The 22,674-nt window shown below is 43.1% G+C and overlaps 1 protein-coding gene across 1 annotated transcript in view; it reads left to right on the top strand.

The window, feature by feature from the left end:
* Positions 1–4,612: 4,612 nt before the first annotated feature.
* Positions 4,613–22,674, top strand: part of LOC308513848 (maestro heat-like repeat-containing protein family member 1) — a gene marked incomplete at both ends in the record, with an annotated part of 45,692 nt that continues 27,630 nt past the window's right edge. Inside the window, 10 exons of the mRNA XM_081083949.1 lie at positions 4,613–4,711; positions 5,057–5,179; positions 6,195–6,357; positions 7,690–7,782; positions 8,229–8,377; positions 9,094–9,210; positions 20,024–20,122; positions 20,676–20,754; positions 21,300–21,410; positions 22,574–22,647. Coding sequence (XP_080940075.1) covers positions 4,613–4,711; positions 5,057–5,179; positions 6,195–6,357; positions 7,690–7,782; positions 8,229–8,377; positions 9,094–9,210; positions 20,024–20,122; positions 20,676–20,754; positions 21,300–21,410; positions 22,574–22,647 — 1,107 coding nt within the window. The remainder of the gene's footprint in view (positions 4,712–5,056; positions 5,180–6,194; positions 6,358–7,689; positions 7,783–8,228; positions 8,378–9,093; positions 9,211–20,023; positions 20,123–20,675; positions 20,755–21,299; positions 21,411–22,573; positions 22,648–22,674) is intronic.

Genomic DNA, 22,674 nt, shown 5'->3' with positions numbered 1-22,674 from the left:
TGCCTCCTGCATACCCCTTATTGGGGATGTGCCCGCAATCAAGGTTCATGACCTTGACTGGAGTTGAATGCTCTGTCCACTGAGCCAAACCAGTTAGGGCCATGAGTTGGTATTTTATTCAATGGGCTTTAATCTATTCCCATCATTATTCGTTTTGATGTTCAAATTGTTTCTCATTTCGCCAATGGGAGAACCCTTTAATCGGAAACTTCTGTCCTTTTCATGTGTACCCATTAGTTGTTGAGCACTTCCTTAGTTCTGGCATAAAAAGATACTCAGATTGCACTTTTCCTACTCCCAACCAGTAGTCAGCTCCTTCTCCAAGGAGCCGTCCTTGTTACAGAGTGCTGTGGGGACGGCGTGTGGGAAGCAGCATTTGGGCAGTAGATGTGCTTTTGCTGCTGGAGTGTCATTGCTTCTAGGCTTTTCCAGTGAACAGCGATAACGATGAGTGGTGGATGTTTATTCACACTTCCAATTACAACGGGAACATCGTAAGGCTCCCATTACACATTACATCTCACATTTTCCATGGCAAGAATCCTGTTTCCTGAAAAGCATCACTACCTTTAGCACAATATGCACAATAGGTGCAGCATTCCCACCATAATAACACTACCAATAACAAACTCATTAAGCTGGTTTCAGGGCTTCTTTGCAAGTATTTTTATCCTTAGATTATATCACGCTAAGGATGTCCAGTTAGAGTAGTGTTTAAAGTTACTTGAATTATTTTTTTTCTGCATTGCTATTTAATCAGTTTTGTATGCAGTTAGATTCATTTTTTTCTGTTGTATTGAGTTTTTGATCCAACTGGATTTAGTTTATTTTTGAATATGTACAGCATTTACATGGTTTAAAAGTAAAAACTTTATGGAAAGGTAAAGTCAGAGGAGTTTTTTTTTTAATTAAATCTTTATTGTTCAGATTATTACATTTGTTCCTCTTTTTTTCCCCCCCATAACTCCCCTCCTCCCTGTTCCCGCCCCACCCTCCGCCCTCACTCCCCACCCACTGTCCTCATCCATAGGTGCACGATTTTTGTCCAGTTTCTTCCCGAATCTCCCACACCCCTTTCCCCCCGCCAAGAATAGTCAGTCCATTCCCTTTCTATGTCCCTGATTCTGTTATAATCACCAGTTCAGTCTGTTCATCAAATTATTTATTCACTTGATTCTTAGATTCACTTGTTGATAGATGCATATTTGTTGTTCATAATTTGTATCTTTACCTCTTTCTTCCTCTTCCTCTTCTTAAAGGATACCTTTCAGCATTTCATATAATCCTGGTTTGGTGGTGATGAACTCCTTTAGCTTTTCCTTATCTGTGAAGCTCTTTATCTGACCTTCAATTCTGAATGATAGCTTTGCTGGGTAAAGTAATCTTGGTTGTAGGTTCTTGGTATTCATCACTTTGAATATTTCTTGCCACTCCCTTCTGGCCTGCAAAGTTTCTGTTGAGAAATCAGCTGACAGTCGTATGGGTATTCCCTTGTAGGTAACTGAGTTTCTTTCTCTTGCTGTTTTTAAGATTCTCTCTTTATCTTTTGCTCTTGGCATTTTAATTATGATGTGTCTTGGTGTGGTCCTCTTTGGATTCCTTTTGTTTGGGGTTCTCCGCGCTTCTTGGACCTGTAAGTCCATTTCTTTCACCAGGTGGGGGAAGTTTTCTGTCATTATTTCTTCAACTAGGTTTTCAATATCTTGCTCTCTCTCATCTTCTGGCACCCCTATAATTCTGATGTTGGTACGCTTGAAGCTGTCCCAGAGGCTCCTTACACTATCCTCGCATTTTTGGATTCTTTTTCATTCCGCCCCTCCGGTTGGGTGTTTTTTGCTTCCTCGCATTTCAAATCATTGACTTGATTCTTGCGCTCCTCTGGTCTGCTGTTGGGAGTCTGTATAATATTCGTTATTTCAGTCTGTGTATGCTTAATTTCTAGTTGGTTCCCCAATATAACATCGAGGGTCTCATTAGTTTTCTTGTAGATCTCATTAAGTTTATCGGCGGCTTCTAAACAGTTCTTGAGAGACCTTAAAAGTGTGGTTCTGAACTCTATATCTTCCATTGACAATTTTGTCCTGTTTCTTTGTCTCCGCATTTTGTTATGCTTCCTTGGTGCACCCCCTAGTGGTCTTTGTGCGCAGTCTTATAGTTAAACCTTGATTGTTGTAGTTAATACCAGGGAGGGTTTGACCTCCAGGCCAAGTGGCTATGAGAATCAGCTGTGTCTGCAGTGAGAGAACTTCTGTCCTCTAGGGAGGTGCTAATCTAGCCTTTGCCTGAGGCTATCCGGCAAATGCCTCTGTGCAGGGCTTGGGCGGGGCGGGTCACACAGGATCAATAGGGTGGGCCAGAGAGAGCAGTTATGGCGGCTCTCAGTCCTGTCCCCAGAGGCTCTGCCTCTCTGAGTCCCAGCACCCGCTGCAAACCTTGGAGAGAAAGCTCCACTCGCTCTGACAGAAGCCAGACAGTCCCGCTTCTCCCGTTTGAGTCAGGGTCCCTAAAGACTCGCCTGTATCTGGAGCTCAGAGTCTGCGACTCCCTCCCGATTGAAAACGCCAACCGCGCCCTCCGCCGCCAGCCCGCTCCGCGCACTCCGCACCTCAGAATTTGACTTCAGCACTGCGCCTCCTCTGAGTGTCCGTATGCGTTTCTCTTTCCTCCTAGTTGTAGGACTTCCACTCAGCCAGCGTTCCTGTGGTTCTGGGTGACGTCCCTTCCGTTTTTTGGTTTCACTTTTGAAGTAGTTGTTCAAAGCAGCAAACTCCGTGTTAACCTATGCCGCCATCTTGGTTCTCCCCCCCAGAGGAGTTTTAATGCCATCCTTAGCCCTTCCGTTCTCCTCTTACGCACCCCAATGGTAATCATTTTCATTAATTTCTGGGTTTTATTTCTCTGTGGTCCTCTCCCCTCCTAATAAATAAAACTATACACATTAATAGGAATATATATGTGCACACAAATGTACACTTATCCTTATTTTTTTTATTACTCTAAAGGTAGCATAATTACACATTGTTCCATAGAGATCTTACTTACACTTTGATTGCATAATACCCCACTGGGGAATATGCCGTAGTATATTCCTCCAGTCTCCAACTCATAGGCAGTTACATTGTTTTCAGTATTTTGCTGTTACAAATATGAAACGATATGTGGACAAAGTTACTCATTATAGTGACATAATATAGTTTCATATTAATGGCGGGGGATTTTTCAGGGTAAATTCTAGAAGTGAGAGTTTGCTGAGGGGAGAGTGAATAAAATCTGATGTTAGATGTTATGATACTTCACTCCAGGGGGTCGTGCTGGTGTGCGTTCTCACCAGTCCTGTGTGGCAGAGCTTGTTTTCCCAGCATTGCATGCTTTAAAAATTGTGTCAATCTGATATGAGAAGAAATGGAACCTTGGTGTGGTTTCAGTTGTTTCATTTTTATTAAACTTGTAATGAATTCTTTCTCCTGCCCCCATTGATTTTCAGAGAGAATGGAAGGGAGGGAGGAGTGCACGAGTGAGTGAGTGAGAGAGAGAGAGAGAGAGAGAGAGAGAGAGAGAGAGAGAGAGAGAGAGAGACACATTGTTGTGAGAGAGACACATAGATGGTTGCCTCCCACACGTGCCCTGACCAGGACCAGGGAAGAACCTGCAACTGAGGTATCTGGCCTTGACTGGAAATCAAAGCTGAGATACTTTGGTCTGAGGGCCAATGCTCAAATTGGCCAGCGAGATGATAATTCTTTAAATAGATGTTTCTTGATCTGCAGGCCGATGCTCTTACCACTGAGCCAAACCCGCCAGGTGTGGCTCAAGTGTTGAGTGTTGACCCAGGAACCAAGAGGTCACTGGTTCAATTCCCAGTCAGGGTACATGCCTGGGTTTTGTGCTCAATTCCAAGTAGGGGGTGTGCAGGATGTCTGAGAGGCATCTCAGACATTCATCTCAGACCAATGAATGATTCTCTCTTTTTTTTTAAAAAAATATTTTATTGATTTTTTACAGAGAGAAAGGCAGAGGGATAGAGAGTTAGAAACATCGATGAGAGAGAAACATCGATCAGCTGCCTCCTGCACACTCCCTACAGGGTATGTGCCGCAACCAAGGTACATGCCCGTGACCGGAGTCTAACCTGGCACCCTTCAGTCCGCAGTCGACGCTCTATCCACTGAGCCAAACCGCTTAGGGCTGAATGATTCTCTCTTATCATGATGCTCCTAGCTCTCTCTCCCTCTCCCTTCAGCTCTGAACTCAATAAAATATATATTTAAATTTAAAAAAAGATGTGATCCAAAGGGCAGGCTGAGATCCTAAAAGTTGGTACCCAATAACACATATCCAATCTCTTAGGATTCTCATATTGATTTTTATTACAGTAAGTTTTCACATGAATAGAGTCTCCAGGATTTAATGAATTGCCAAAGGATATATTGCTAGTGAAGGGCAAAGTCATAATCAGCAACCACACTGGTCTCTTCTGGTTTTTCATTATTTTTTGCATGATTTCATCATACTATGTTACCCACTTTTGAAGAAAAACATACCCAATTTCAGCAAGAGAGAAACAGTTCCCCTCTACCAACCCTCTTTATTCCTTAGAGAGATATTTAGAGCTATGGCAGTTTCCTCAGCTAACTCGAAAGGGGAGTTGAGCCAATATATCTCAAAAGAAGACATCGAGAAATTTATGATGGCACTCAAAGTTGGAGGTCAGGTGAGGACATCTCAGACATCTTCCTGGCACTGGCCCCAGGGTGGAACCACCTCCATAAAGGTAGCTGGTTGGATGCATACCCATTCTGTCAGGAGGGGGGCAAGTATTTCCAGTCAGCAGAGCACTACTCGGCTCAGTCCCTTCACAGCTCCAGGTCAGGTTCCCATGTCCCTAGGTTAACCCATAAACTTCTCCACCTACTTCCCCCCAAACCTGGGTCCAGCTTTAATCTTCTCTCTAGACTCAGTCCTCCTCTTCCTTTCTCTACCATGGATCATTATTCTCTTTCTTTTAACCCTCCATCCTTCAACCTTCCTTTCTTCTTGAATCCCTTCTCTCCTCTAGATGTCAGAAGATGATATCATAAAGACCCTCAAATTACTGGAAGTCAAAATTCTAAATACTAAGATGCCTAATACATTCTGCCGGAAAATTACAGGTGTCCTTATCAACTACCTGAGGAGAATGGTGAGGAGCTCATGCCTGTGGGTTGGGGGCTGTGGGGAAAGAAAGGATTCCAGATCTAAAGCCAGGAGTTCCTTTCTGGTGGGTGATGACATTTTGAAGTTAAGTAGTATTTGGGAGATGAGTACCTCAAGTTTCTAAACAGTTTCCTAGAGCGTATGTCTTATACCCTGAACATGTCTCAAGAACTGTGACCTAAAAGTTAAAGTAATGAAGTAAGGCGGTAGGGTGAAAGAAGTGAGATGGAAAGGGGGAAACGGATTTAGGCTTTGGGCCTCAAAATCTAAGCTGTCCTAATCCTCCTCCTGGGATATTTTAGGCAGTCACACCTTTGCTGTTGCAACTCAGCTAATCACCTCAATTTATTTATTTATTTATTTATTTTTTGCTTAAAGTATTAGAAAGGGTATTACATATGTGTCCCTTTTTTCCCCCCCGCCCTAGACAGTCCCCTATCAATTTATTTACTAACCTATTTAAATCCACCCACTTGCCTGCTAGCCCAACTTTGGACTGAACATTCATGACCACTACCTATCATCTATCCAGATACTTTTATACTTAATTTTCCTGGTACTGGGTAAATCTGGTTTCTGATTTTCTTGGTTAACTATCTACATACAAGGTGTCTTCCAGTTTACCTGCCTTCTTTGGCACACCTGTTTACTGATCAAGACCTGACCCTTCAAGAAATTTTCAAAGTTACCTCCATAATGTACCCACACCTGTGATGACGGTTCAGGGAAAGCTCTGTGCTCTGGAAATGCCAAGCCCCATTCCCACCCCAACACAAGCCCGGAGACTTTGCAGTTTTTCATTTCCTGCCCTCTTGCATACTCTAGGAAGCTCTTGCCCTCTATCATGGGAAAGGTGTATGTTGAGTGTGGTTGTAGGATTAGATAGGATAATTACTGCCCTCTAGATAGAGGAGAGCACTTACTGAGCAAAGCCAATTCTCAGAAGCTGAGGGACTCATCTTGGAGATTAGTCTTGGAACACTGAGTCTTTCTTTTTCCAGGAGACAAAGGGAGAACTGGAAAAGGCCTTCACTGTGGTCCTAATGGCTCTGGGGTCACATTTTCCAGAAGTGATCATTGTCAAGCTATGGGACAGACCAAATATATACTGTCTGCCCCCAAGGAGCCTCATGGTTGCAGTGGGGAAGATCATCCTTTCCCAAGGTATTGGTCCCCGTGGTGGAAGAGTTTGTCTGAGAAAGGAACAGGGGCTACAGGTCGTGGGGGTGCTGTATGGAATTTAGAATATAGCTTTATTCTCCTGACTCCTTTCACTGTACTAGTATATCTCCACTTAGATTAGTCAAGGGTGTGTGTGTAGGGGCGAGGGGGTAAAACTAGCATCCCTGTGGGACCAATGGGAACTCAGGAGGGAGTTCCTGGAGACTAGGAGTTTCACAGGAGAGCATATTAAAGCTCAGGAAACTGTGGGGCTGGAGGTAAGACTAGGAGAACTAGAGGGAAGGCTGAATAGAAAGCCCCCATTCAACAGAGGTGGGGAGGGGCAAAAGAGAAGTGAGGAGTGCTTTGCTTAGGGCAGGGGTGGGCAAACTTTTTGACTGGAGGGCCACAATGGGTTCTTAAACTGGACCTGAGGGCCGGAACAAAAGCATGGATGGAGTGTTTGTGTGAACTAATATAAATTCAAAGTAAACATCATTACATAAAAGGGTACGGTCTTTTTTTTTTTAGTTTTATTCATTTCAAACTGGTGGGATCTGGCCCATGGGCCGTAGTTTGCCCACGGCTGGCTTAGGAGAACCTGAAGTTTTGAATTTGATTAGAGGTTTGGAAGGTAATAGTGTAGTAGGATGAGGCAGAGAATCACCATACAATCTCCATCCTGGTGGCTGTTGGTGACAGCATTAGTTCTCTTACCCATTGTATTCCCCTCCCTCAATCAAAAAGTGTTGAGGAAAAAATCAGGTCATCAGGCAAATGCCAGACCCTGCCCTTTCTTTGCCACTTGGACCTTGGGCCAGAGAGATATTGGGGGAAGTCAGCTGGCCTTCTGGGCATTAGGTTCAAAATGACAAGGCTTATGGTTTGGGCTGCATAGCAAACTCAGAGGACACAGCACAGAAGCTGGAAATGTGTCTCTTGATCTAATCAGGGCAAATGTTCTCACTTTAGAAGAGTGAGAGAGCCTCAGGCTGCACAGATCTTTGCTCCATAAGGGTCCTTGGAAGGGAGTGTGCATGTGTAGGGTGTGGCAGTACCATGCATCTGCATGCTGTGCTAGCATCCATTATGGAGCTTCATTATCCCAACAGCCCTGTGAGGTGGGCACATTAGGAACAGTAGTCCTATTTAACAGCTCAGGACATGGAAACTAGCATAAATTAAGTATCTTACTCTGGGTTGCCCAGACTCTTTGGAGGCAGAGCTAGGAGCAGAACCCAAACCTCCTGGTCCCTAATCATAAGATTTTGTACACTAAGGCGGGAGGCTCCTTTCCTTGGGATAGGGATGTTTTTCTTTTACTTTCCCTCCCAGATACAGTTTCCTATGTTGGTTCTATATGGAGATATATCCAGCCTCTTCTGAAGTTGGCCCAAGAGAAGAATGACATGTTGGCGATATGTCATGGTAAGGGTCAGGAGGGTCTGGGGAAAGGCTTAATTGGAATCCGGGAGGGAGGAAAGAAGGCCAGGAAGAGACTGGGTCCCTCTGAATTTGGATCTCTTCAGTCTATGGAAGGGGAAGATGATGGCTGAGAGCAGGCCAGGTATGAGTAGATGCTGTTCTCCATCTGACCTTTCTTGGCCTGGTTTGGGGCAAGGAGCAAACTTGATAGGGAGGCTGTAGGTGTTGACCGCCTTTCTCTTTCACTTTCCCTGCCTATCCTGGAACTAGGTGAGGTCAGAAAGGAATGATAGTTGGGGAGGTGGTGGGCAGGTGGGTCTTTCCCAGAACAGGACCCCCAAAGCCCTTTTTGGGTTGGGGAGGAGAGGACTGTAGTTATAGGTGTGCATGCTTTACTTTGTGGGATGGGAAAGGTGATGGGCAGCTCTAACTCCCTTCCCTCCGTACAGTATTCTATGGATTGGCCATCAGTGCCCAGAAACACCTGGATTCCTGGGATGATAAGGTGACGGGCTTTAGTCAAAGGGAAATGTCCATGAAGGCCTACATCACCTTCCGCATCTTCCTCAACCGTTGGTCTTTGAAGAGCAAGGACAAGGTGGGAGTGGGAGATAACAGGGGTTGGGTGGATGGGCTGAAGGGGTATGGCTTGAGCCACAGGTGGGCTCAAGTTTGTCCACTTGCTGGTAGAAGGCTGACTCACGAGGGTCTTCTGGGAGAGCAGGTGTTCCTCCTCAGGCTCCTCTTACCATGCTCCAGAAAAACATAGAGTAAAAAAACACCGCACTGTCCATTCACTTATTTGTTAAGTGTTCAATTTACATTTAATGATTAGTCTCATTTGCCAGGTATGATGCTGGACCCTGGTCATACAAATATGAATAAAGCACAACCCCTGAGGACTTTTCTTCCTTCATTCTATTGCTGATGCAAGTTTCTATATCTCCGTAGGCACAGGTGACAGTGCAGGTTCTGCAGATAATGGGCCACCTTTTCTTCCTTATGCCATCATCCAAACTCAAGAACCAAGTAAACCGGTTAACACGATGGTTAATGATTTTGATGTCCACGAAAGTGACACCTTTCTACATTTCCCAGGTGATTGGGTTGTGCGTGAGAGGGAAATTTGACTCGTTCATGTATTTCATATTTATTGAGTAGTTAATGTTGGAGTGGGCAAAGCTTGGCCCATAGGTCAAATCCATTCTGAAGCTTATTTTTGTAAGGAATGTTTTACTGGAACTCAGCCATGTCCATTTGTTGAATTCACCTCATGCTTTGAAACTCTCTGACTTCCTTGTCTCTGACCTTTAGAGCCAGCTTGAAAGGGCCTATGAGATAAGATCAAGCCTACCTGGAATACCTCCCTATGTTAAAGTCAACTGGTATGGGACCTTACTTATAAATGGTGTCCCAAAATTGATGCAAGAAGTAATTTTGATAGAAAACACAGGTTTATAATTAAAAATTGTAATCTTTTTATTGATTCCTGAAGTATACAGTATAGGGTTATGTATAGAATAGCATATTGGGTAAATGGCTTCTCGAAATGTCCAATTCTTGACCACAGTGCCGAATTCATGTCCTTGGACTCTCAGCTACACTCTCACAAAGTGCTTTGATGTTTTGTGTTGAACGACTTGTTGAAGGACGGCCAGAGTGTTTAAGATCACTAATTGATCCAGTCTGTCTAAATTTTTTAATTAATCTCTTCACAGTTGATGAAGTAAAATCACTATTCCGACCATATTTTGCATGAAAATTGCTAACTGTAGCTGCGAAAGCTTCATTATTTTTAAAATATTGCTCAACAATGAAAACGTGTTGTTCTTTCATGCAGTGCTCCATTTTTAATAACCCTGAACTGTCAGCTGTCACGCTATCTTTTTTCTTTTTCCATTGGCAACACTTGACGGCACCAATGGTGTAAAATTCAAATCTCGGGTGAATTTTGGAACACCCTTTATCTGCAAAATCCTTTCACATCAACACCAAGCTTAGTGCTTGATTGAAAAACCAGGAGAAGGTGTGTGTACACCAGGGACCTGGGATTTTAAGGCCATTTCAGAATTATGCCTGTGATAGAAATGTTATACACATATTAGGTATTTTTATGAACAGAGTTTCAAGAACCAGAACACAAATGTTCTGATTGTTGTTTCAGTTTTCCTTCTAATTCAATGGCATTTCTCAAACCGAGTTCCCCCAACTTCTCATGAGTATTCCACAAAAAGAAGGCGTGTTATTTAGTAAACTGGGTGAGAAATGTTGAGTTTAAAATTAAACAAATTTCTTACCTGTAGGACTTCTCTGAGTGTTCAATATGTGGGTTAGTCTGGTTCTCTAAGAAGCAGATACCAACCTGGACTAGAGGTGCAAGAGAGTTATTGGAGGGACACCTGTGAGGAAAAAACAGGGAAGGAGCCAGAGGAGGCTGGGAGAGCCATCAGACTGAGGAGATGTTCTGACCATTGATAAGGAGAAGGAGAAGGGGGGAAGAAGGGGGAGAAGGGAAGAAGGAAGGAAAGTTTTACATTAGAGTGTCGTTCTAAGAAAGCTCAATGCCAACAGGGAGTCAATGCCAACAGAGTCATCAAGCCAATGTCCTACATCTTGCATATGTAGGCCTGCTTTAGTGGGCCTGCCATACTCAGTCATTGGCTGGAAGAAACCTTTGGGAATCTAGCCGCACTTTTAAACAGTGACGGATTTTAAAGTAAAGAAGTTGGAGATGTCGTTCAATTATGCCCTCCAGAATAGGCATCTGAGAGGCACATTTTTCATGGTTGCTCAACATGTTAGTATGCACTTGTAAATTTCCAACAAGAGATTTTTTTTCTTTTTAGTGCAACCCCCATTAGCATCAAGTTTTCAGGGATCACCATTTGTGGTCTACCATTGCACTACCACCTCACATGCACTTTCTTTGGTGTGGGAAGATTTACCTTCCTCATGTATGTGCTCTGAGCTTTCTCCTTTAGTGGAGCAGCCAGTCTCTCATTTACTAGTACCTACCCTCCTGTCATGTGTCTGCATGTTGCCTCAGGTAAGGTCTGTGAACCTGGAGCAGAGGTTTGCTCTTTGAGGTCAGTTAGCCAGTTAGAGGATGAAATTTGTAACCTACCCGCTAGTCTGCAGATTGTGCAGGTAGAGATTGTACCCTACATTTTACGGACAGTGGAAATGTTTTGGCTACTTCCTCCTTCTCTCTCCTTCTCTATCACTCCAGGGGATAGTGATTAAGAATCGAGATATTTGTCAATCTGTAGTACAATTTGTTTGGAAATTAACTAGCACTAGCCAGCTCTACTTAGGGAGGCAGGCCCAATGTGGGGGTCTATCGGCAAACCAAAGGGGAAGAAATGTTAAATATTTAAAATCCAGTGGAGGGATTTCTGCTCTGGCAAAGATGGAGTAACCGAGGCCACAAATACTCTCCTCTCTGAAACAACTAAAACACTACGCAAATATATGAAGTAATGGTTCTCAAACTATTGAACAGCAGGCAACAAAGAACACTGTCCCTGAGAGACAGTGGAGACATTGCATAAGCTCTATTGTTGCCCCTATTTACTTCTCTGTGAAAATTTCCAGTCAGTGGCAGAGGAAAAGAAACCCCAGGAAGAGTTGATGGACTTTCTGAGTTGAGAAGATAGGACTGAGAGGCCAGGGAGACCAGCATAGCTAGAGTTTACAGGGTGGAGTACTAAATAGTCCGTGTGTGTGAGGAAATGGTTCCAGGTGAGGAAAACTCCCAAGCCTGAAAGAACAGTAGCCAGAACTCACACAGGGCCAATTCTTATACCTGTTCCCACGAACCAGTCTTAAAACCTTATAATTCATAGGTCGTTAGGTAGATGGGTGCATTGGGGACCAAAATTAATGGTAGGCTGAATGCTTTTCTGTTCCTGCCTAACTAATTTTAAAAGCAAGACCCAAAGGATCAAATTATTTTCAAGTGACTTTAACTGTGTTCCAGGGAAAACTCAAGAATATTTATAGGAATACTAAAATGTCCAATACCCAATAAGGGAAGTTTACAATGAGTCACATTAATTTTTTTAAAAATAACCAGGCATGCTTAGAAGCAGGACAATATGACCTATAATAAGGAGAAAAATATATAAAAAACTGACCCAGAACTCACACAAATGTTAGAAGTAGCACACAAGGACATTTAAACATGTTTTATAACTGGTTCTATTGGATTAAAAACTAGAAGAAAGTTTAAGTAAATAAGTAAAAACCAGGAAAATATATTTTAAAAGTACCCAAGTTGAACTTCTAGAGTTAAAGACTAGAATATCTGTGATGAAAAACACTGGATACTATTAATGACAGATTAGACATTGCAAAAGACAGTACTTGTTTATTGAAGACTGCAATTGAAATTACACAAAATGAAACAGAAAAAATGAAAAAAATAAATAAAGAAGAAAGCATCAGCCTGGCCAGAGTGGCTCACTGGTTGAGCGTCGACCTATAAGGCAGGAGGTCATGGTTTGATTCCGGGTCAGGGCATATGAGCACGTTACAGGCTTGAACCCCAGTGGGGGGCATGCAGGAGCCAGCCAATCAATGATTCTCTCTCATGGTTGATGTTTCTATCTCTCCCTCTCCTTTTCTTTCTAAAATCAATAACACAATAAATTAGGAAAAAAAGCATCAGTGAGGCATGCAACAACATTAAGCAGCTTAATTTATGTGCAATGTGAGTCCCCTCATAAAGGAAGAGACAGAAAATGTATTTGAAGAAATAGTGGTTGAACAATTCCCAAATCTGAAGAATAGAATAAACCTTCAGATCCAACACAGTCAATGAACCCAACACAAGAAATAAAAAAAAGTACTCCAAATCATGTTACAATCAAATTTCTCAAAACCAGTGGTAAAGAAAAAAGGATTTTTAAAAATTAAATTTATTGGAGTGACATTAGTTAGCATGAACATGGAGGTTTCAGGTGTGGGTTTCTGTATTATAAGATCTGTATATTGCTCCATGTGTTCACTACCCAGTTAGATCTTCTCATGTCACCATATATTAGTTCCCTCTGCTCTCCCCACCCCTATTGATCCAGTTTGAATTCATTTTTGTACGTGGGACCAAACTGTAACCCACTTTCATTCATTTACATGTGACTTTCCAGTTTTCTCAGCACCATTTATTAAAGAGACTATCTTTATGGTGTGTTTCTGGCTCCTTTGTTGACAATTATCTGTCCATATACATGTGGTTTTATAGCCTGGCTCTCTATTCTGTTCCATTGACCTGTGTGTCTGTTTCTATGTCCGTACCATGCAGTTCTGATGATCATAGCTCTGTCGTATAATTTGAAGTCAGATAGTTTGATACCTCCAACTTCATTCTTTTTTGTCAGTATTGTCTTGGCTATTTGGGGTCTTCTGTGGTTCCATACAAATCTGACGATTTCTGATTCTATTTCTTTAAAAAATGACATTGGAATCTGTATATTGCTTTGGGTAATATGGCCATTTTAACTCTTTTGATTCTTCCAATCAATGAACATGAAATATTTTTCCATTTTGTTGTGTCTTTTTCAATCTTTTTAAATATTTCTTTATAATTTTCAGTAGATAGGTCTTCCACATTCTTTGTGAAGTTTCTTCCTAGGTACTTTATTCTTTTGATTGCAATTGCAAAAGGAATTATTTTTTCATTTCCTTTTCTGAAGTTTTGTTGTTAGTATTCAGAAAGGCAATGGATTTATTTTTTCTTGGTGCATGGGGGGAGGCTCCACCAATTGCGCCACAGCCTCCAGGCAGTTTATTAATGAGATATTGTACATTCTTTTTTAAAAGTGTTTTTAAGTCCTTAGAACCTGTTGTGTATTTTGCACTTATGGCATGTCTCAGCTCACACTGGCTGTTTTCAGTGCTCAGTGGCCACACATGGGTAGTGGCTGCCTGATTGGCTGGTGCACATGGTCATCCCCATGTCATTGGCTGTGAGGCAGTGGATTTTTGCACATTGATTTTTGTATCCTGCAACTTTACAGTATTTGTTTATTGTTCCTAATAGTTTTGCTTTTTTGGTGGAGTCTTTAGTGTTTTCTATATACACTAGGAAAATGTCAACTGCAAAAACTAATAGTTTTATTTCTTCCTTCCCTATTTGGATGTCTTTTCTTTCTTTCTCTTGCCTTTTTGCTCTGGTTAAGATTTCTAGTACTATGTTGAATAAGAGGTGTGAAAGTGGACATCCTTGTTTTGTTCCTGTTCTTAGAGGAAAAGTTTCAGGTTTTCACCATTGAGTACGATATTAGCTGAGGATTTATCATAGATGGCCTTTATTATGTTGAGGTACTTTGCTTCTATTCCTATTTTATTGAGTGTTTTAATCCTACATGGATGTTGTATCTTATCCAATGCTTTTTCTGCATCTATTGATAAGATCATAGGATTTTTATCTTTTCTTTTGCTGATGTGGTGTATTACATTGATTGATTGGTGTATGTTGAACCATACTTGTGACTCTGGAATGAACCCCACTTGACCGTGATGTATTTTTTTTTTTTTGGATATACTGTAGTATTTGATTTGCTAGTATTTTGTTTAGGACTTTTCATCAGAGATATTGAACACAATATCTCTGTGTTCATCAGAGATATTGGTCTGTAATGTTCTTTCTTGGTGTTATTTTTGCCAGGTTTTGGTATCAGGGTTATATTAGCGTCATAGAATGTGTTAGGAAGTATTGCCTTTTCTTCAATGTTTTGGTAGAATTTGAGAAGGATATGTTTTGAAAAAGAGAAAATCTTAAATACACAAAAGGATGTTTCATATGGAGGAATAATGATAACAATAATAGATTTCTCAATGGAAACAATGGAACTGAGAAGATCTATAATAAAAGAGTAATATGCTAATTAGACTGGACATCCTTCAGGACATCATTCTGGACATCCTTCCGGACAAAGCGAGGGCCAGAAGGAAGCCAGCTCACATCCGGGGTGCCTACAGGCGGCCAGAGGGAAGCCAGCCTGGCCTGTAGAAAAACACTGTCAATGATAAAAAAGAATGAAATCTTAACATCTGCAACAACATGGATGTGCCTAGAGCAGTGATGGCAAACCTATGACATGCGTGTCAGAGGTGACACGCCAACTCATTTTTTTAGTTGATTTTTCTTTGCTAAATGGCATTTAAATATAAAAAAAATATATCAAAAATATAAATCTTGGAGAAACTAAGATGGCGGCATAGATAAACACCGGGAAATAGTCGCCTCACACAACAATTGAAAAATATCCCAAAGGACAGAGCAAACATCGTCCAGAACAACAGGAAGGCTGGCTGAGTGTAATTTCTACAACTAGAAGAAAAGAAAAGCAGGCTGAGAACCAGAGGAGCTGCGGAGGCTGAGTGCAGAGGTACGGCGGCGGCTCACATGCGCGCGCGCGCGGAAAGGGGGTGGCACCTGAGGACGCGGCTGTCTTTTTGAATCACAAGCTCCCGACTGCTCTGAACTCCGGTTCCGGGAAGTCTCTGGGGACCCAGGACTCATACAGGGAGAGGCTGGTCTGTCAGGCGGCAGCGGGCGAACTTGAGGGCAGATTTCCCTCAGAGGTGCTTGCAGCCGTTACAGGGACACTGAGATGCGCGACTCCGGCACAGAGAATCACCATAGCTGCTTTCTCCGCCCTTTTGACTCCCTGAGACCCCGCCCCACCCAGGCTGCGGCAGAGGCTTTTGCATGTGAATGTGCCTAACTACAGCCCAGCCAGGCAGACCCGGAACTTCCAAGAGAAGGCCCAAGGCCCCGCAGCGGCTTGCATTGCTTCACAGCTGAGCCTCTTCGTGGCTCCGGCTGTGTGGCCTCAGGCAGGGGCTGAATTAGCACCTCCTTAGATCCAGGAGCCACTGTACCCAGTGGTCAGAGGGGGACCATTCTCCCACTTCAGACACAGCTGCTTCCCACAGCCAATTGGCCTGGAGGTCAATTCCTCCCAGTGATCCTACAACAACCAAGGCACCAAGAGTGCACCAAGAGTGTCCACCCCAGGTAACTGGGGAGGCTGAGCCACTGGGCCCTACAGGACACCTGGCGTGCAGGGCCACTCTGTCAACACAGGGAAGCAGCCAAAATGCGGAGACAAAGAAACAGGTCACAATTGGCAGAAATGGAGGAGGGCAGACGACTGGATATAGAGTTCAAGGCCACGTTTATAAGGTTTGTCAAGAATTTTATGGAAACCGCCGATAAATTTAATGAATCCCTCAAGGAGTATAGTGAGACCATGGAGGACATGAAAAAGGACCAACTAGAAATTAAGCATACACTGACTGAAATAAAGAATAATTTACAGAGATCCAACAGCAGACAAGAGGATCCCAAGAATCAAGTCAAAGATTTGAAATACAAAGAAACAAAAAATACCCAACCGAAAAAGAAAAAAGAAAAGAGATTCAAAAAATATGAAGATAGTGTAAGGAACCTCTGGGACAACTTCAAGCGTACCAACATCAGAATTATAGGGGTACCAGAAGGAGAGAGAGGGCAAGATATTGAAAACCTTTTTGAAGAAATAATGACAGAAAACTTCCCCCACCTGGTGAAAGAAATGGACTTACAAGTCCAGGAAGCGCAGAGAACCCCAAACAAAAGGAATCCAAAGAGGACCACACCAAGACACATCATAATTAAAATGCCAAGAGCACAAGATAAAGAGAGAATCTTAAAAGCAGCAAGAGAAAGACAGTCAGTTACCTACAAGGGAGTACCCATCCGACTGTCAGCTGATTTCTCAACAGAAACCATGCAGGCCAGAAGAGAGTGGCAAGAAATATTCAAAGAGATGAATAGCAAGAACCTGCAACCAAGATTACTTTATCCAGCAAAGCTATCATTCAGAATGGAAGGTCAGATAAAGAGCTTCACGGATAAGAAAAAGCTAAAGGAGTTCATCTCCACCAAACCAGCATTATATGAAATGCTGAAAGGTATTCTTTAAGAAGAGGAAGAAGAAAAAGGAACTCTTACCATTTGCCACAGCATGGATGGAACTGGAGAGCGGATAAATACCACAAGATCTCACTTATTTGTGGAATATAATGAACAACATAAACTGATGAACAAGGACTGATCCAGAGACGGAGAGGTTTTGATTGGACTGTCGGGCCTTGGAGGGAAGGTAGGGGAGGGTGGGGCCAAGGGGGAAAGATCAACGAAAGGATTTATATGCAAGCATATAGGCCTAACCAATGGACACGGACAACGGGGGGGGGTGAGGGGATGAGCGGGGGGGGGGGGGCGGGGGTAGAGGGTACACATATGTAATATCTTAATCAATAAAAAATATTTAAAAAAATATAAATCTTTGTTTTACTATGGTTGCAAAAATCAAAACATTTCTATATGTGACACGGCACCAGAGTTAAGTTAGGGTTTTTCAAAATGCTGATACGCTGAGCTCAAAAGGTTCACCATCACTGGTCTAGAGGGTGTTGTGCTGAGTGAAATAAGTCAGTCACAGAAAGACAAATGCCATATGATTTCACTTATTTGTGGAATCTAAGAAACAAAATAAACAATCAGAATTGTAACAGACTCATAGATACAGAGAACATTTTGATGATTGCTAGATAGGAGGCAGGTGAATGATGGGTGAAAAAGATGAAGGCATTAAGAAGTACAAATTGGCAGTTACAGAATAGACATGGGATGTAAAGTACAGTATAGGGAATATAGTCAGTAATACTGTGACAACTCTGTAGGGTGTCAGATGGCTACTAGATTTATCGAGGTGACCACTTTGTAAGTTATTAAATGTCTGGTGACTGGGTTGTGAATTGTAAATGAAAAATAAAACATGATTTTATTTATTTATTTTAAAAAGATTTAAAATAATAAATAGGAAGGGAGAGGGAGAAAGAGAAACATCAATGGGAGCAAAGCATTGATCCTTCGATGGGCTGCCTCATGCAACCCCCATCAGGATACAAGACCGAAACCTGGGTATGTGCCTGACCAGGAATCAAACCTGCAACCTTTCAGTGCCTGGGACAATGCCACATTGGCCAAGGTGAAAAATAAAACATGATTTTTAAAACCTGGATTAATAAATTGGACTTCATCAAAGTGAATACTTTATTTTTAAATTTTATTTTAAATTTTTTCCATTTTTATTGAATGTATGGGATGACATTGGGTAACAAAATTATACAGGTTTCAGGTGCACAATTCTACAACACATCACCTGTACACTGTATTGTGTGTTCACCATCCCAAGTCAAGTCTCCATCCATCACCACTTATCATCTCTATACCCTCCTCAACTTTTCTGTCCCACATCCCTCAGCAATCCTCACACTGCTGTCCCTGTCCATGAGTTTTTTTTCTCGTTTTAAAATATTTTGCTCAATTCCTCCACCCCCTTCACTCTCTCCACCCTCCAAAAGTGAGTAAATTCTGTTCTTTGAAAGTTGTTAAGAGAATGAAAAGACAAGTCTCAGACTGGAATAAAACATTTGCAAATCATATATATATGTATCCAGAAAATATAAAGAACTCTCAAAATGCAATTTAAAAAATTAAAAAACTGCCTAGGCCAGTGTGGCTCAATTGGTTGGAGCGCTGTCCTGTACACCAAAAGGTTGTGGGTTTGATTTCCATTCAGGGTACATATCCAGGTTTTGGTTTGATCCTAGGTTCGGTCAGAGCACATGTGGAAGACAACTGATTGATATTTCTCTCTCACATTGATGTCTCTCTCTCTCTCTCTCTCTCTCTCTCTCCCCCTTTCCCCCTCCCACCCGCCATCCTCTCTAAAATAAATTTAAAAGTGTTTTAAAAATTGGCACAAAAATTGAATGGATATGGGGATAGCAAATTAGCACAGGAAAAGTTGCTAAACATCATTTAGGAAATTAAAAATTACAATGAGATGCCACTATACATCTGATAGAATGTAAATTGGCACAATCATTTAGGAAAACAGTTTGGCAATTTTTTAAAAAGTAAGTGAGAGATTTATAATGACAGAGAACAGATCAGTGGTTGTCTGAGGAAAGAACGGTGTTGGGAGGGCAGGGCAAGAGGAGTTAGAAAGTGACCAGAGGAAACTTTTGGGGATGATGAGTATGCTTATTATCTTAATTGTGGAGATGGTTTCAAGGGTGTTAACATTTATTAAATAGTATATTTTCAATATGTGCAGTGTATTATATATCAACTATAGGCCGAGTGCAGGAGATTCATGCCCTCGGTGGGGGAGAGGTGTGGTCCGTCAGCCTGGCATTCACCCTATTGCAGTCCAGGAGCCCTTGGGGGATGTCCCGTGCCATGGAGGCAAGAGAGGCTCCTGCAAATACAGCTGCAACTGCATGAGCCCTGCCTCTGGCTGAGCAGCACTTCCCCTGTGGAAGCGCACTGACTTCCAGGGAGCAGCTCCTGCATTGAGCGGCTGCCCCTGGTGGTCAGTGCACATCATAGTGACCAGATGTTCTTCCATTCAATCAATTTGCATATTCCCCTTTTATTATATAGGATTAGACATCAATACAGCCTGTTTTAAAAAAAATAAAATGGCCCTAGCCGGTTTGGCTCAGTGGATAGAGCATCGGCCTGCGGACTGAAGGGTCCCGGGTTCGATTCCGCTCAAGGGCATGTACCTTGGTTGCGGGCATGTCCCCGGTAGGGGGTGTGCAGGAGGAAGCTGATAGATGTTTCTTTCTCATCGATGTTTCTGGCTCTCTATCCCTCTCCCTTCCTCTCTGTAAGAAATCAATAAAATATTAAAAAAATAAAATGGACTGCTTACACATGTGAAAAGTAAGGCTATTTGTAGCCTCTCATACAAGTGAGAAGAATAACCCATAAAACAGTACAGTTCACTAGGTGAAGGGTAGATATTTAGGCTTTAAAACGTGGTTTTCTGAATTTTGAAAGTCGGAAAATAGAAGCAGTTCTTTCTTTGACCATGATTTCTTTATCCTATTTCTTTGAAATCAGCCAACACCTGCCATGTTGAGTTGCTCTAAAAGTTACCGTGAAATAATGAGGTTATTTGAAAGTAAGTGTAGCTTCTTGGGTGAGGTGAAAGAACAGGTCATGGCTGTATTTGTCTGTGGAAAAACTAGCCCCTGGGCCTCCTTGCAAAGGTCCCAGAGGGCATGTGAACTGTGATACTGGGCCACCTCTAAGAGGAGATCTGAGGACAGAGGCTCTCCGTTGAGGCCGTGGCAAGGGCTGGCTGAGTGGCTGACTCTGGCCTTACACACACAGTGTATCTACCAACTCGTGGAGGCTCTGGCGCTCAGCGGCTGTGGAGGTGTAAACTTGGAATCCCAGCTGGAAAACATTACAGGCATGCTGTTCCAGCAGGTGAGTGCTGGAGGCTGCAGGTATCCTGGGCTTGGTCTTCCCCTCTTGTTTGGAGGTGATGGTTCCCCCAGGGCAGGTCACTACCTCCACACGGCCCTGGGCTTTTCTCATGGTGACTGTAACTGCACACACCTCAGGCTTCCCTCCCGGGATTCTAGTCACAGAGTGGATATTCTCTATGAGGTAAATTGGATACAGTTCTGTATGTTTCTGGGGGTGGAGGCCATTGTTGCTCCCTCTAAACTGGTTAAGGGCAGAGAGTCCAAACCGACCCATTATGCCTGTGGGAAATGGCAGGCCTTCTGTGTTGTAGCCTAGAGGAGGAAGAGGACAATTGAACATTTTGCTAAAAGGTGTTACCGTCCATATATTTGCTGGCCACTGTCTTCTTTTCTTTGGGGCTGTGTAGGTGTATTCCTGGGTCCTATTTTCACGTTCTCCTTATGGGCAAATGCCGCACTTTTTCTGGCTGCATACCTCAGTTTCTCCATCCATGCCCAGAGCCCCAGATTTTTCAGTGCTCCCAGGTCTGATGCCCTTGGTCTCCCCACAGCTCTGTGAGCGAGTGAACCCAGCAGACCCTCACTCTGTGGAGAACCGCAGCCTCGCCCTGAGGGCTATCTTCATCCTGGGTAAGTCCACACATTTTCCTAACCCCAGGTATGGGCCCGGGGACCTTGTACTCCATGGGAGGCTAGGTTCCCAAGACAGCCTTCTTTCCTTCAGACAAGATGCAAAGTAATCCATGTAAAGTTATCCTGAAATTCAATGAATCTCCAAGGGCACAGACATTCTCCCTTCCCTATCCCTTTTGTTACCACTCCCTTCCCCTATGGTTGGCTTCCCGTTCTCCTTTGGTGATCCTGAGCTCAGAAAGGTGATACTGTGTAGAGAGCACTGATGGTCGCGAAGGAGGTTCTGACCTAATTGGTGTGCACATGGCGGGGCAGGGGAGGGACAGGCCTAGGTTAGGAAAAGCATCTGCCCCCAAGCCTGGCACATGGTAAATGCTGGACAAACCCTGGCTCTCTTTCTTCCTGCTTCTTTTCTCCAGCCTAATAGACCCTAATTTATCCAGCCCATGGCATCAGTGGTTTGCTGTGAGCATGATTTACTTCTACATACCACCTCCCACTTAAACATACCCCTGACTCCCTTTATTCATGCCCTCTAATAGCCAAGTTATACCAGGATCAGATGGTATCCCTATTACTAACCGCCATGGAATCCAGTGATCCAGCCAAGATGGAATCAGCCCTTCAGGCGTTCACAGATGTGTTCCAGGATTGTGAGTAGGAAACAAGCCTGGTCCTAGGGATCTTCTTGCGCAGGAAATCTCCTTGCTCTGGCAGATAGTCCCATTGAGTAGTTAAACGTGCAGCTTTAAACTCAACATAAACTCAATGGGTTCAAATCCTGATTTTGACTCTTAATAGCTGTGCAAACTGGGGCAGATTACTTTTAGTCTGAAGCTCTATTTCCTCATTTGAAAAATGGAGTTGCCTTGGCTGGGTGGCTCAGTTTGGTGGAGTGTCATCCTATACACCCCAAGACTGTCAGATCAATTCCCCGTCAGGGCACATACCTATGTCACTGGTGTGTTTCCTGATCAGGGGCATATGGGAGGTGATTAATCAATGTTTCTCTCTCTCTCTCTCTCTCTCTCTCTCTCTCTCTCTCTCTCTCTCTTCCCCCCCCCCCCCCACCCATTCAATAAAATAAAAAAAACAACATATCCTTTGGGTGAGGATTATAAAAACTAAAAATGTAGGTAACAAATCCTACCTTTAGCCATTTTTAGTGAGAATTAAAAGACAAAACATATCTTGGATTGTAGGTTTTAACTTCAATCAAGTGTCCATCAAAACATTGCTGTGTGACTTACAGTACGAAGCACAGAAAGTACACACTTAAATAAGATATGGTCCTTGTTCTGAGGAACTCAGTCAAGGAGGGAAGATGAGACTGTTCACACAGCAAAAGGATACAGGATAATATGTGATAAATTACTTAAATGCGATGGCAATGGGCAACAGGAATGCAGAGAAGGCGTCAGTCAGGAGATAGGGTAGACTCTGTGTAGGAGCAGAAAGGAGACTGTGAGTGAGTAGAAGGAATTCACACAGAAGAGCAGTGCTGGCAGTTCTAAAGGTTGAGATAGGCAAAGGGTGAGCAGAAGAGCTCCGCCAATGAGGTAGACTTGTGTGGTCAGCTGTGGGAGCCTGGCAAGCGCTGAGGCGCAAGCGCTAGCTTGCTGAAATACTGTTTTAGGTCACTTTCTAGTCTGGTTTGAAGCAGGGGGTGGGGGAGATAGCCTTTCGGGTTTGATCTGGCCTTGAAGAGCAGGACTGTATCTAAAATTTCTCCTGCCTCTCTGTCTTCTCATGCCTCCCAAAGCAACAAAGGGAGAGGGAGGAAACTGACCCCTCTGCATGTCTGTCTTTCCTCTAGTGCCTCAGACCAAGAAGCTGCAGCGCATGGTACTGAATTCTACCATTCTGGTGATTCAGGAGGACCTCAAACCAGTGAGCAGAATGGCAGAATGATGGGGC

The sequence above is a fragment of the Myotis nattereri genome (assembly GCF_964212035.1).
Source record: "Myotis nattereri genome assembly, chromosome: 2".
Lineage (NCBI taxonomy): Eukaryota > Metazoa > Chordata > Mammalia > Chiroptera > Vespertilionidae > Myotis > Myotis nattereri.
The sequence above is the reverse complement of the archived record's forward strand: the minus strand, read 5'-3'. Positions and strand labels throughout refer to the sequence as shown.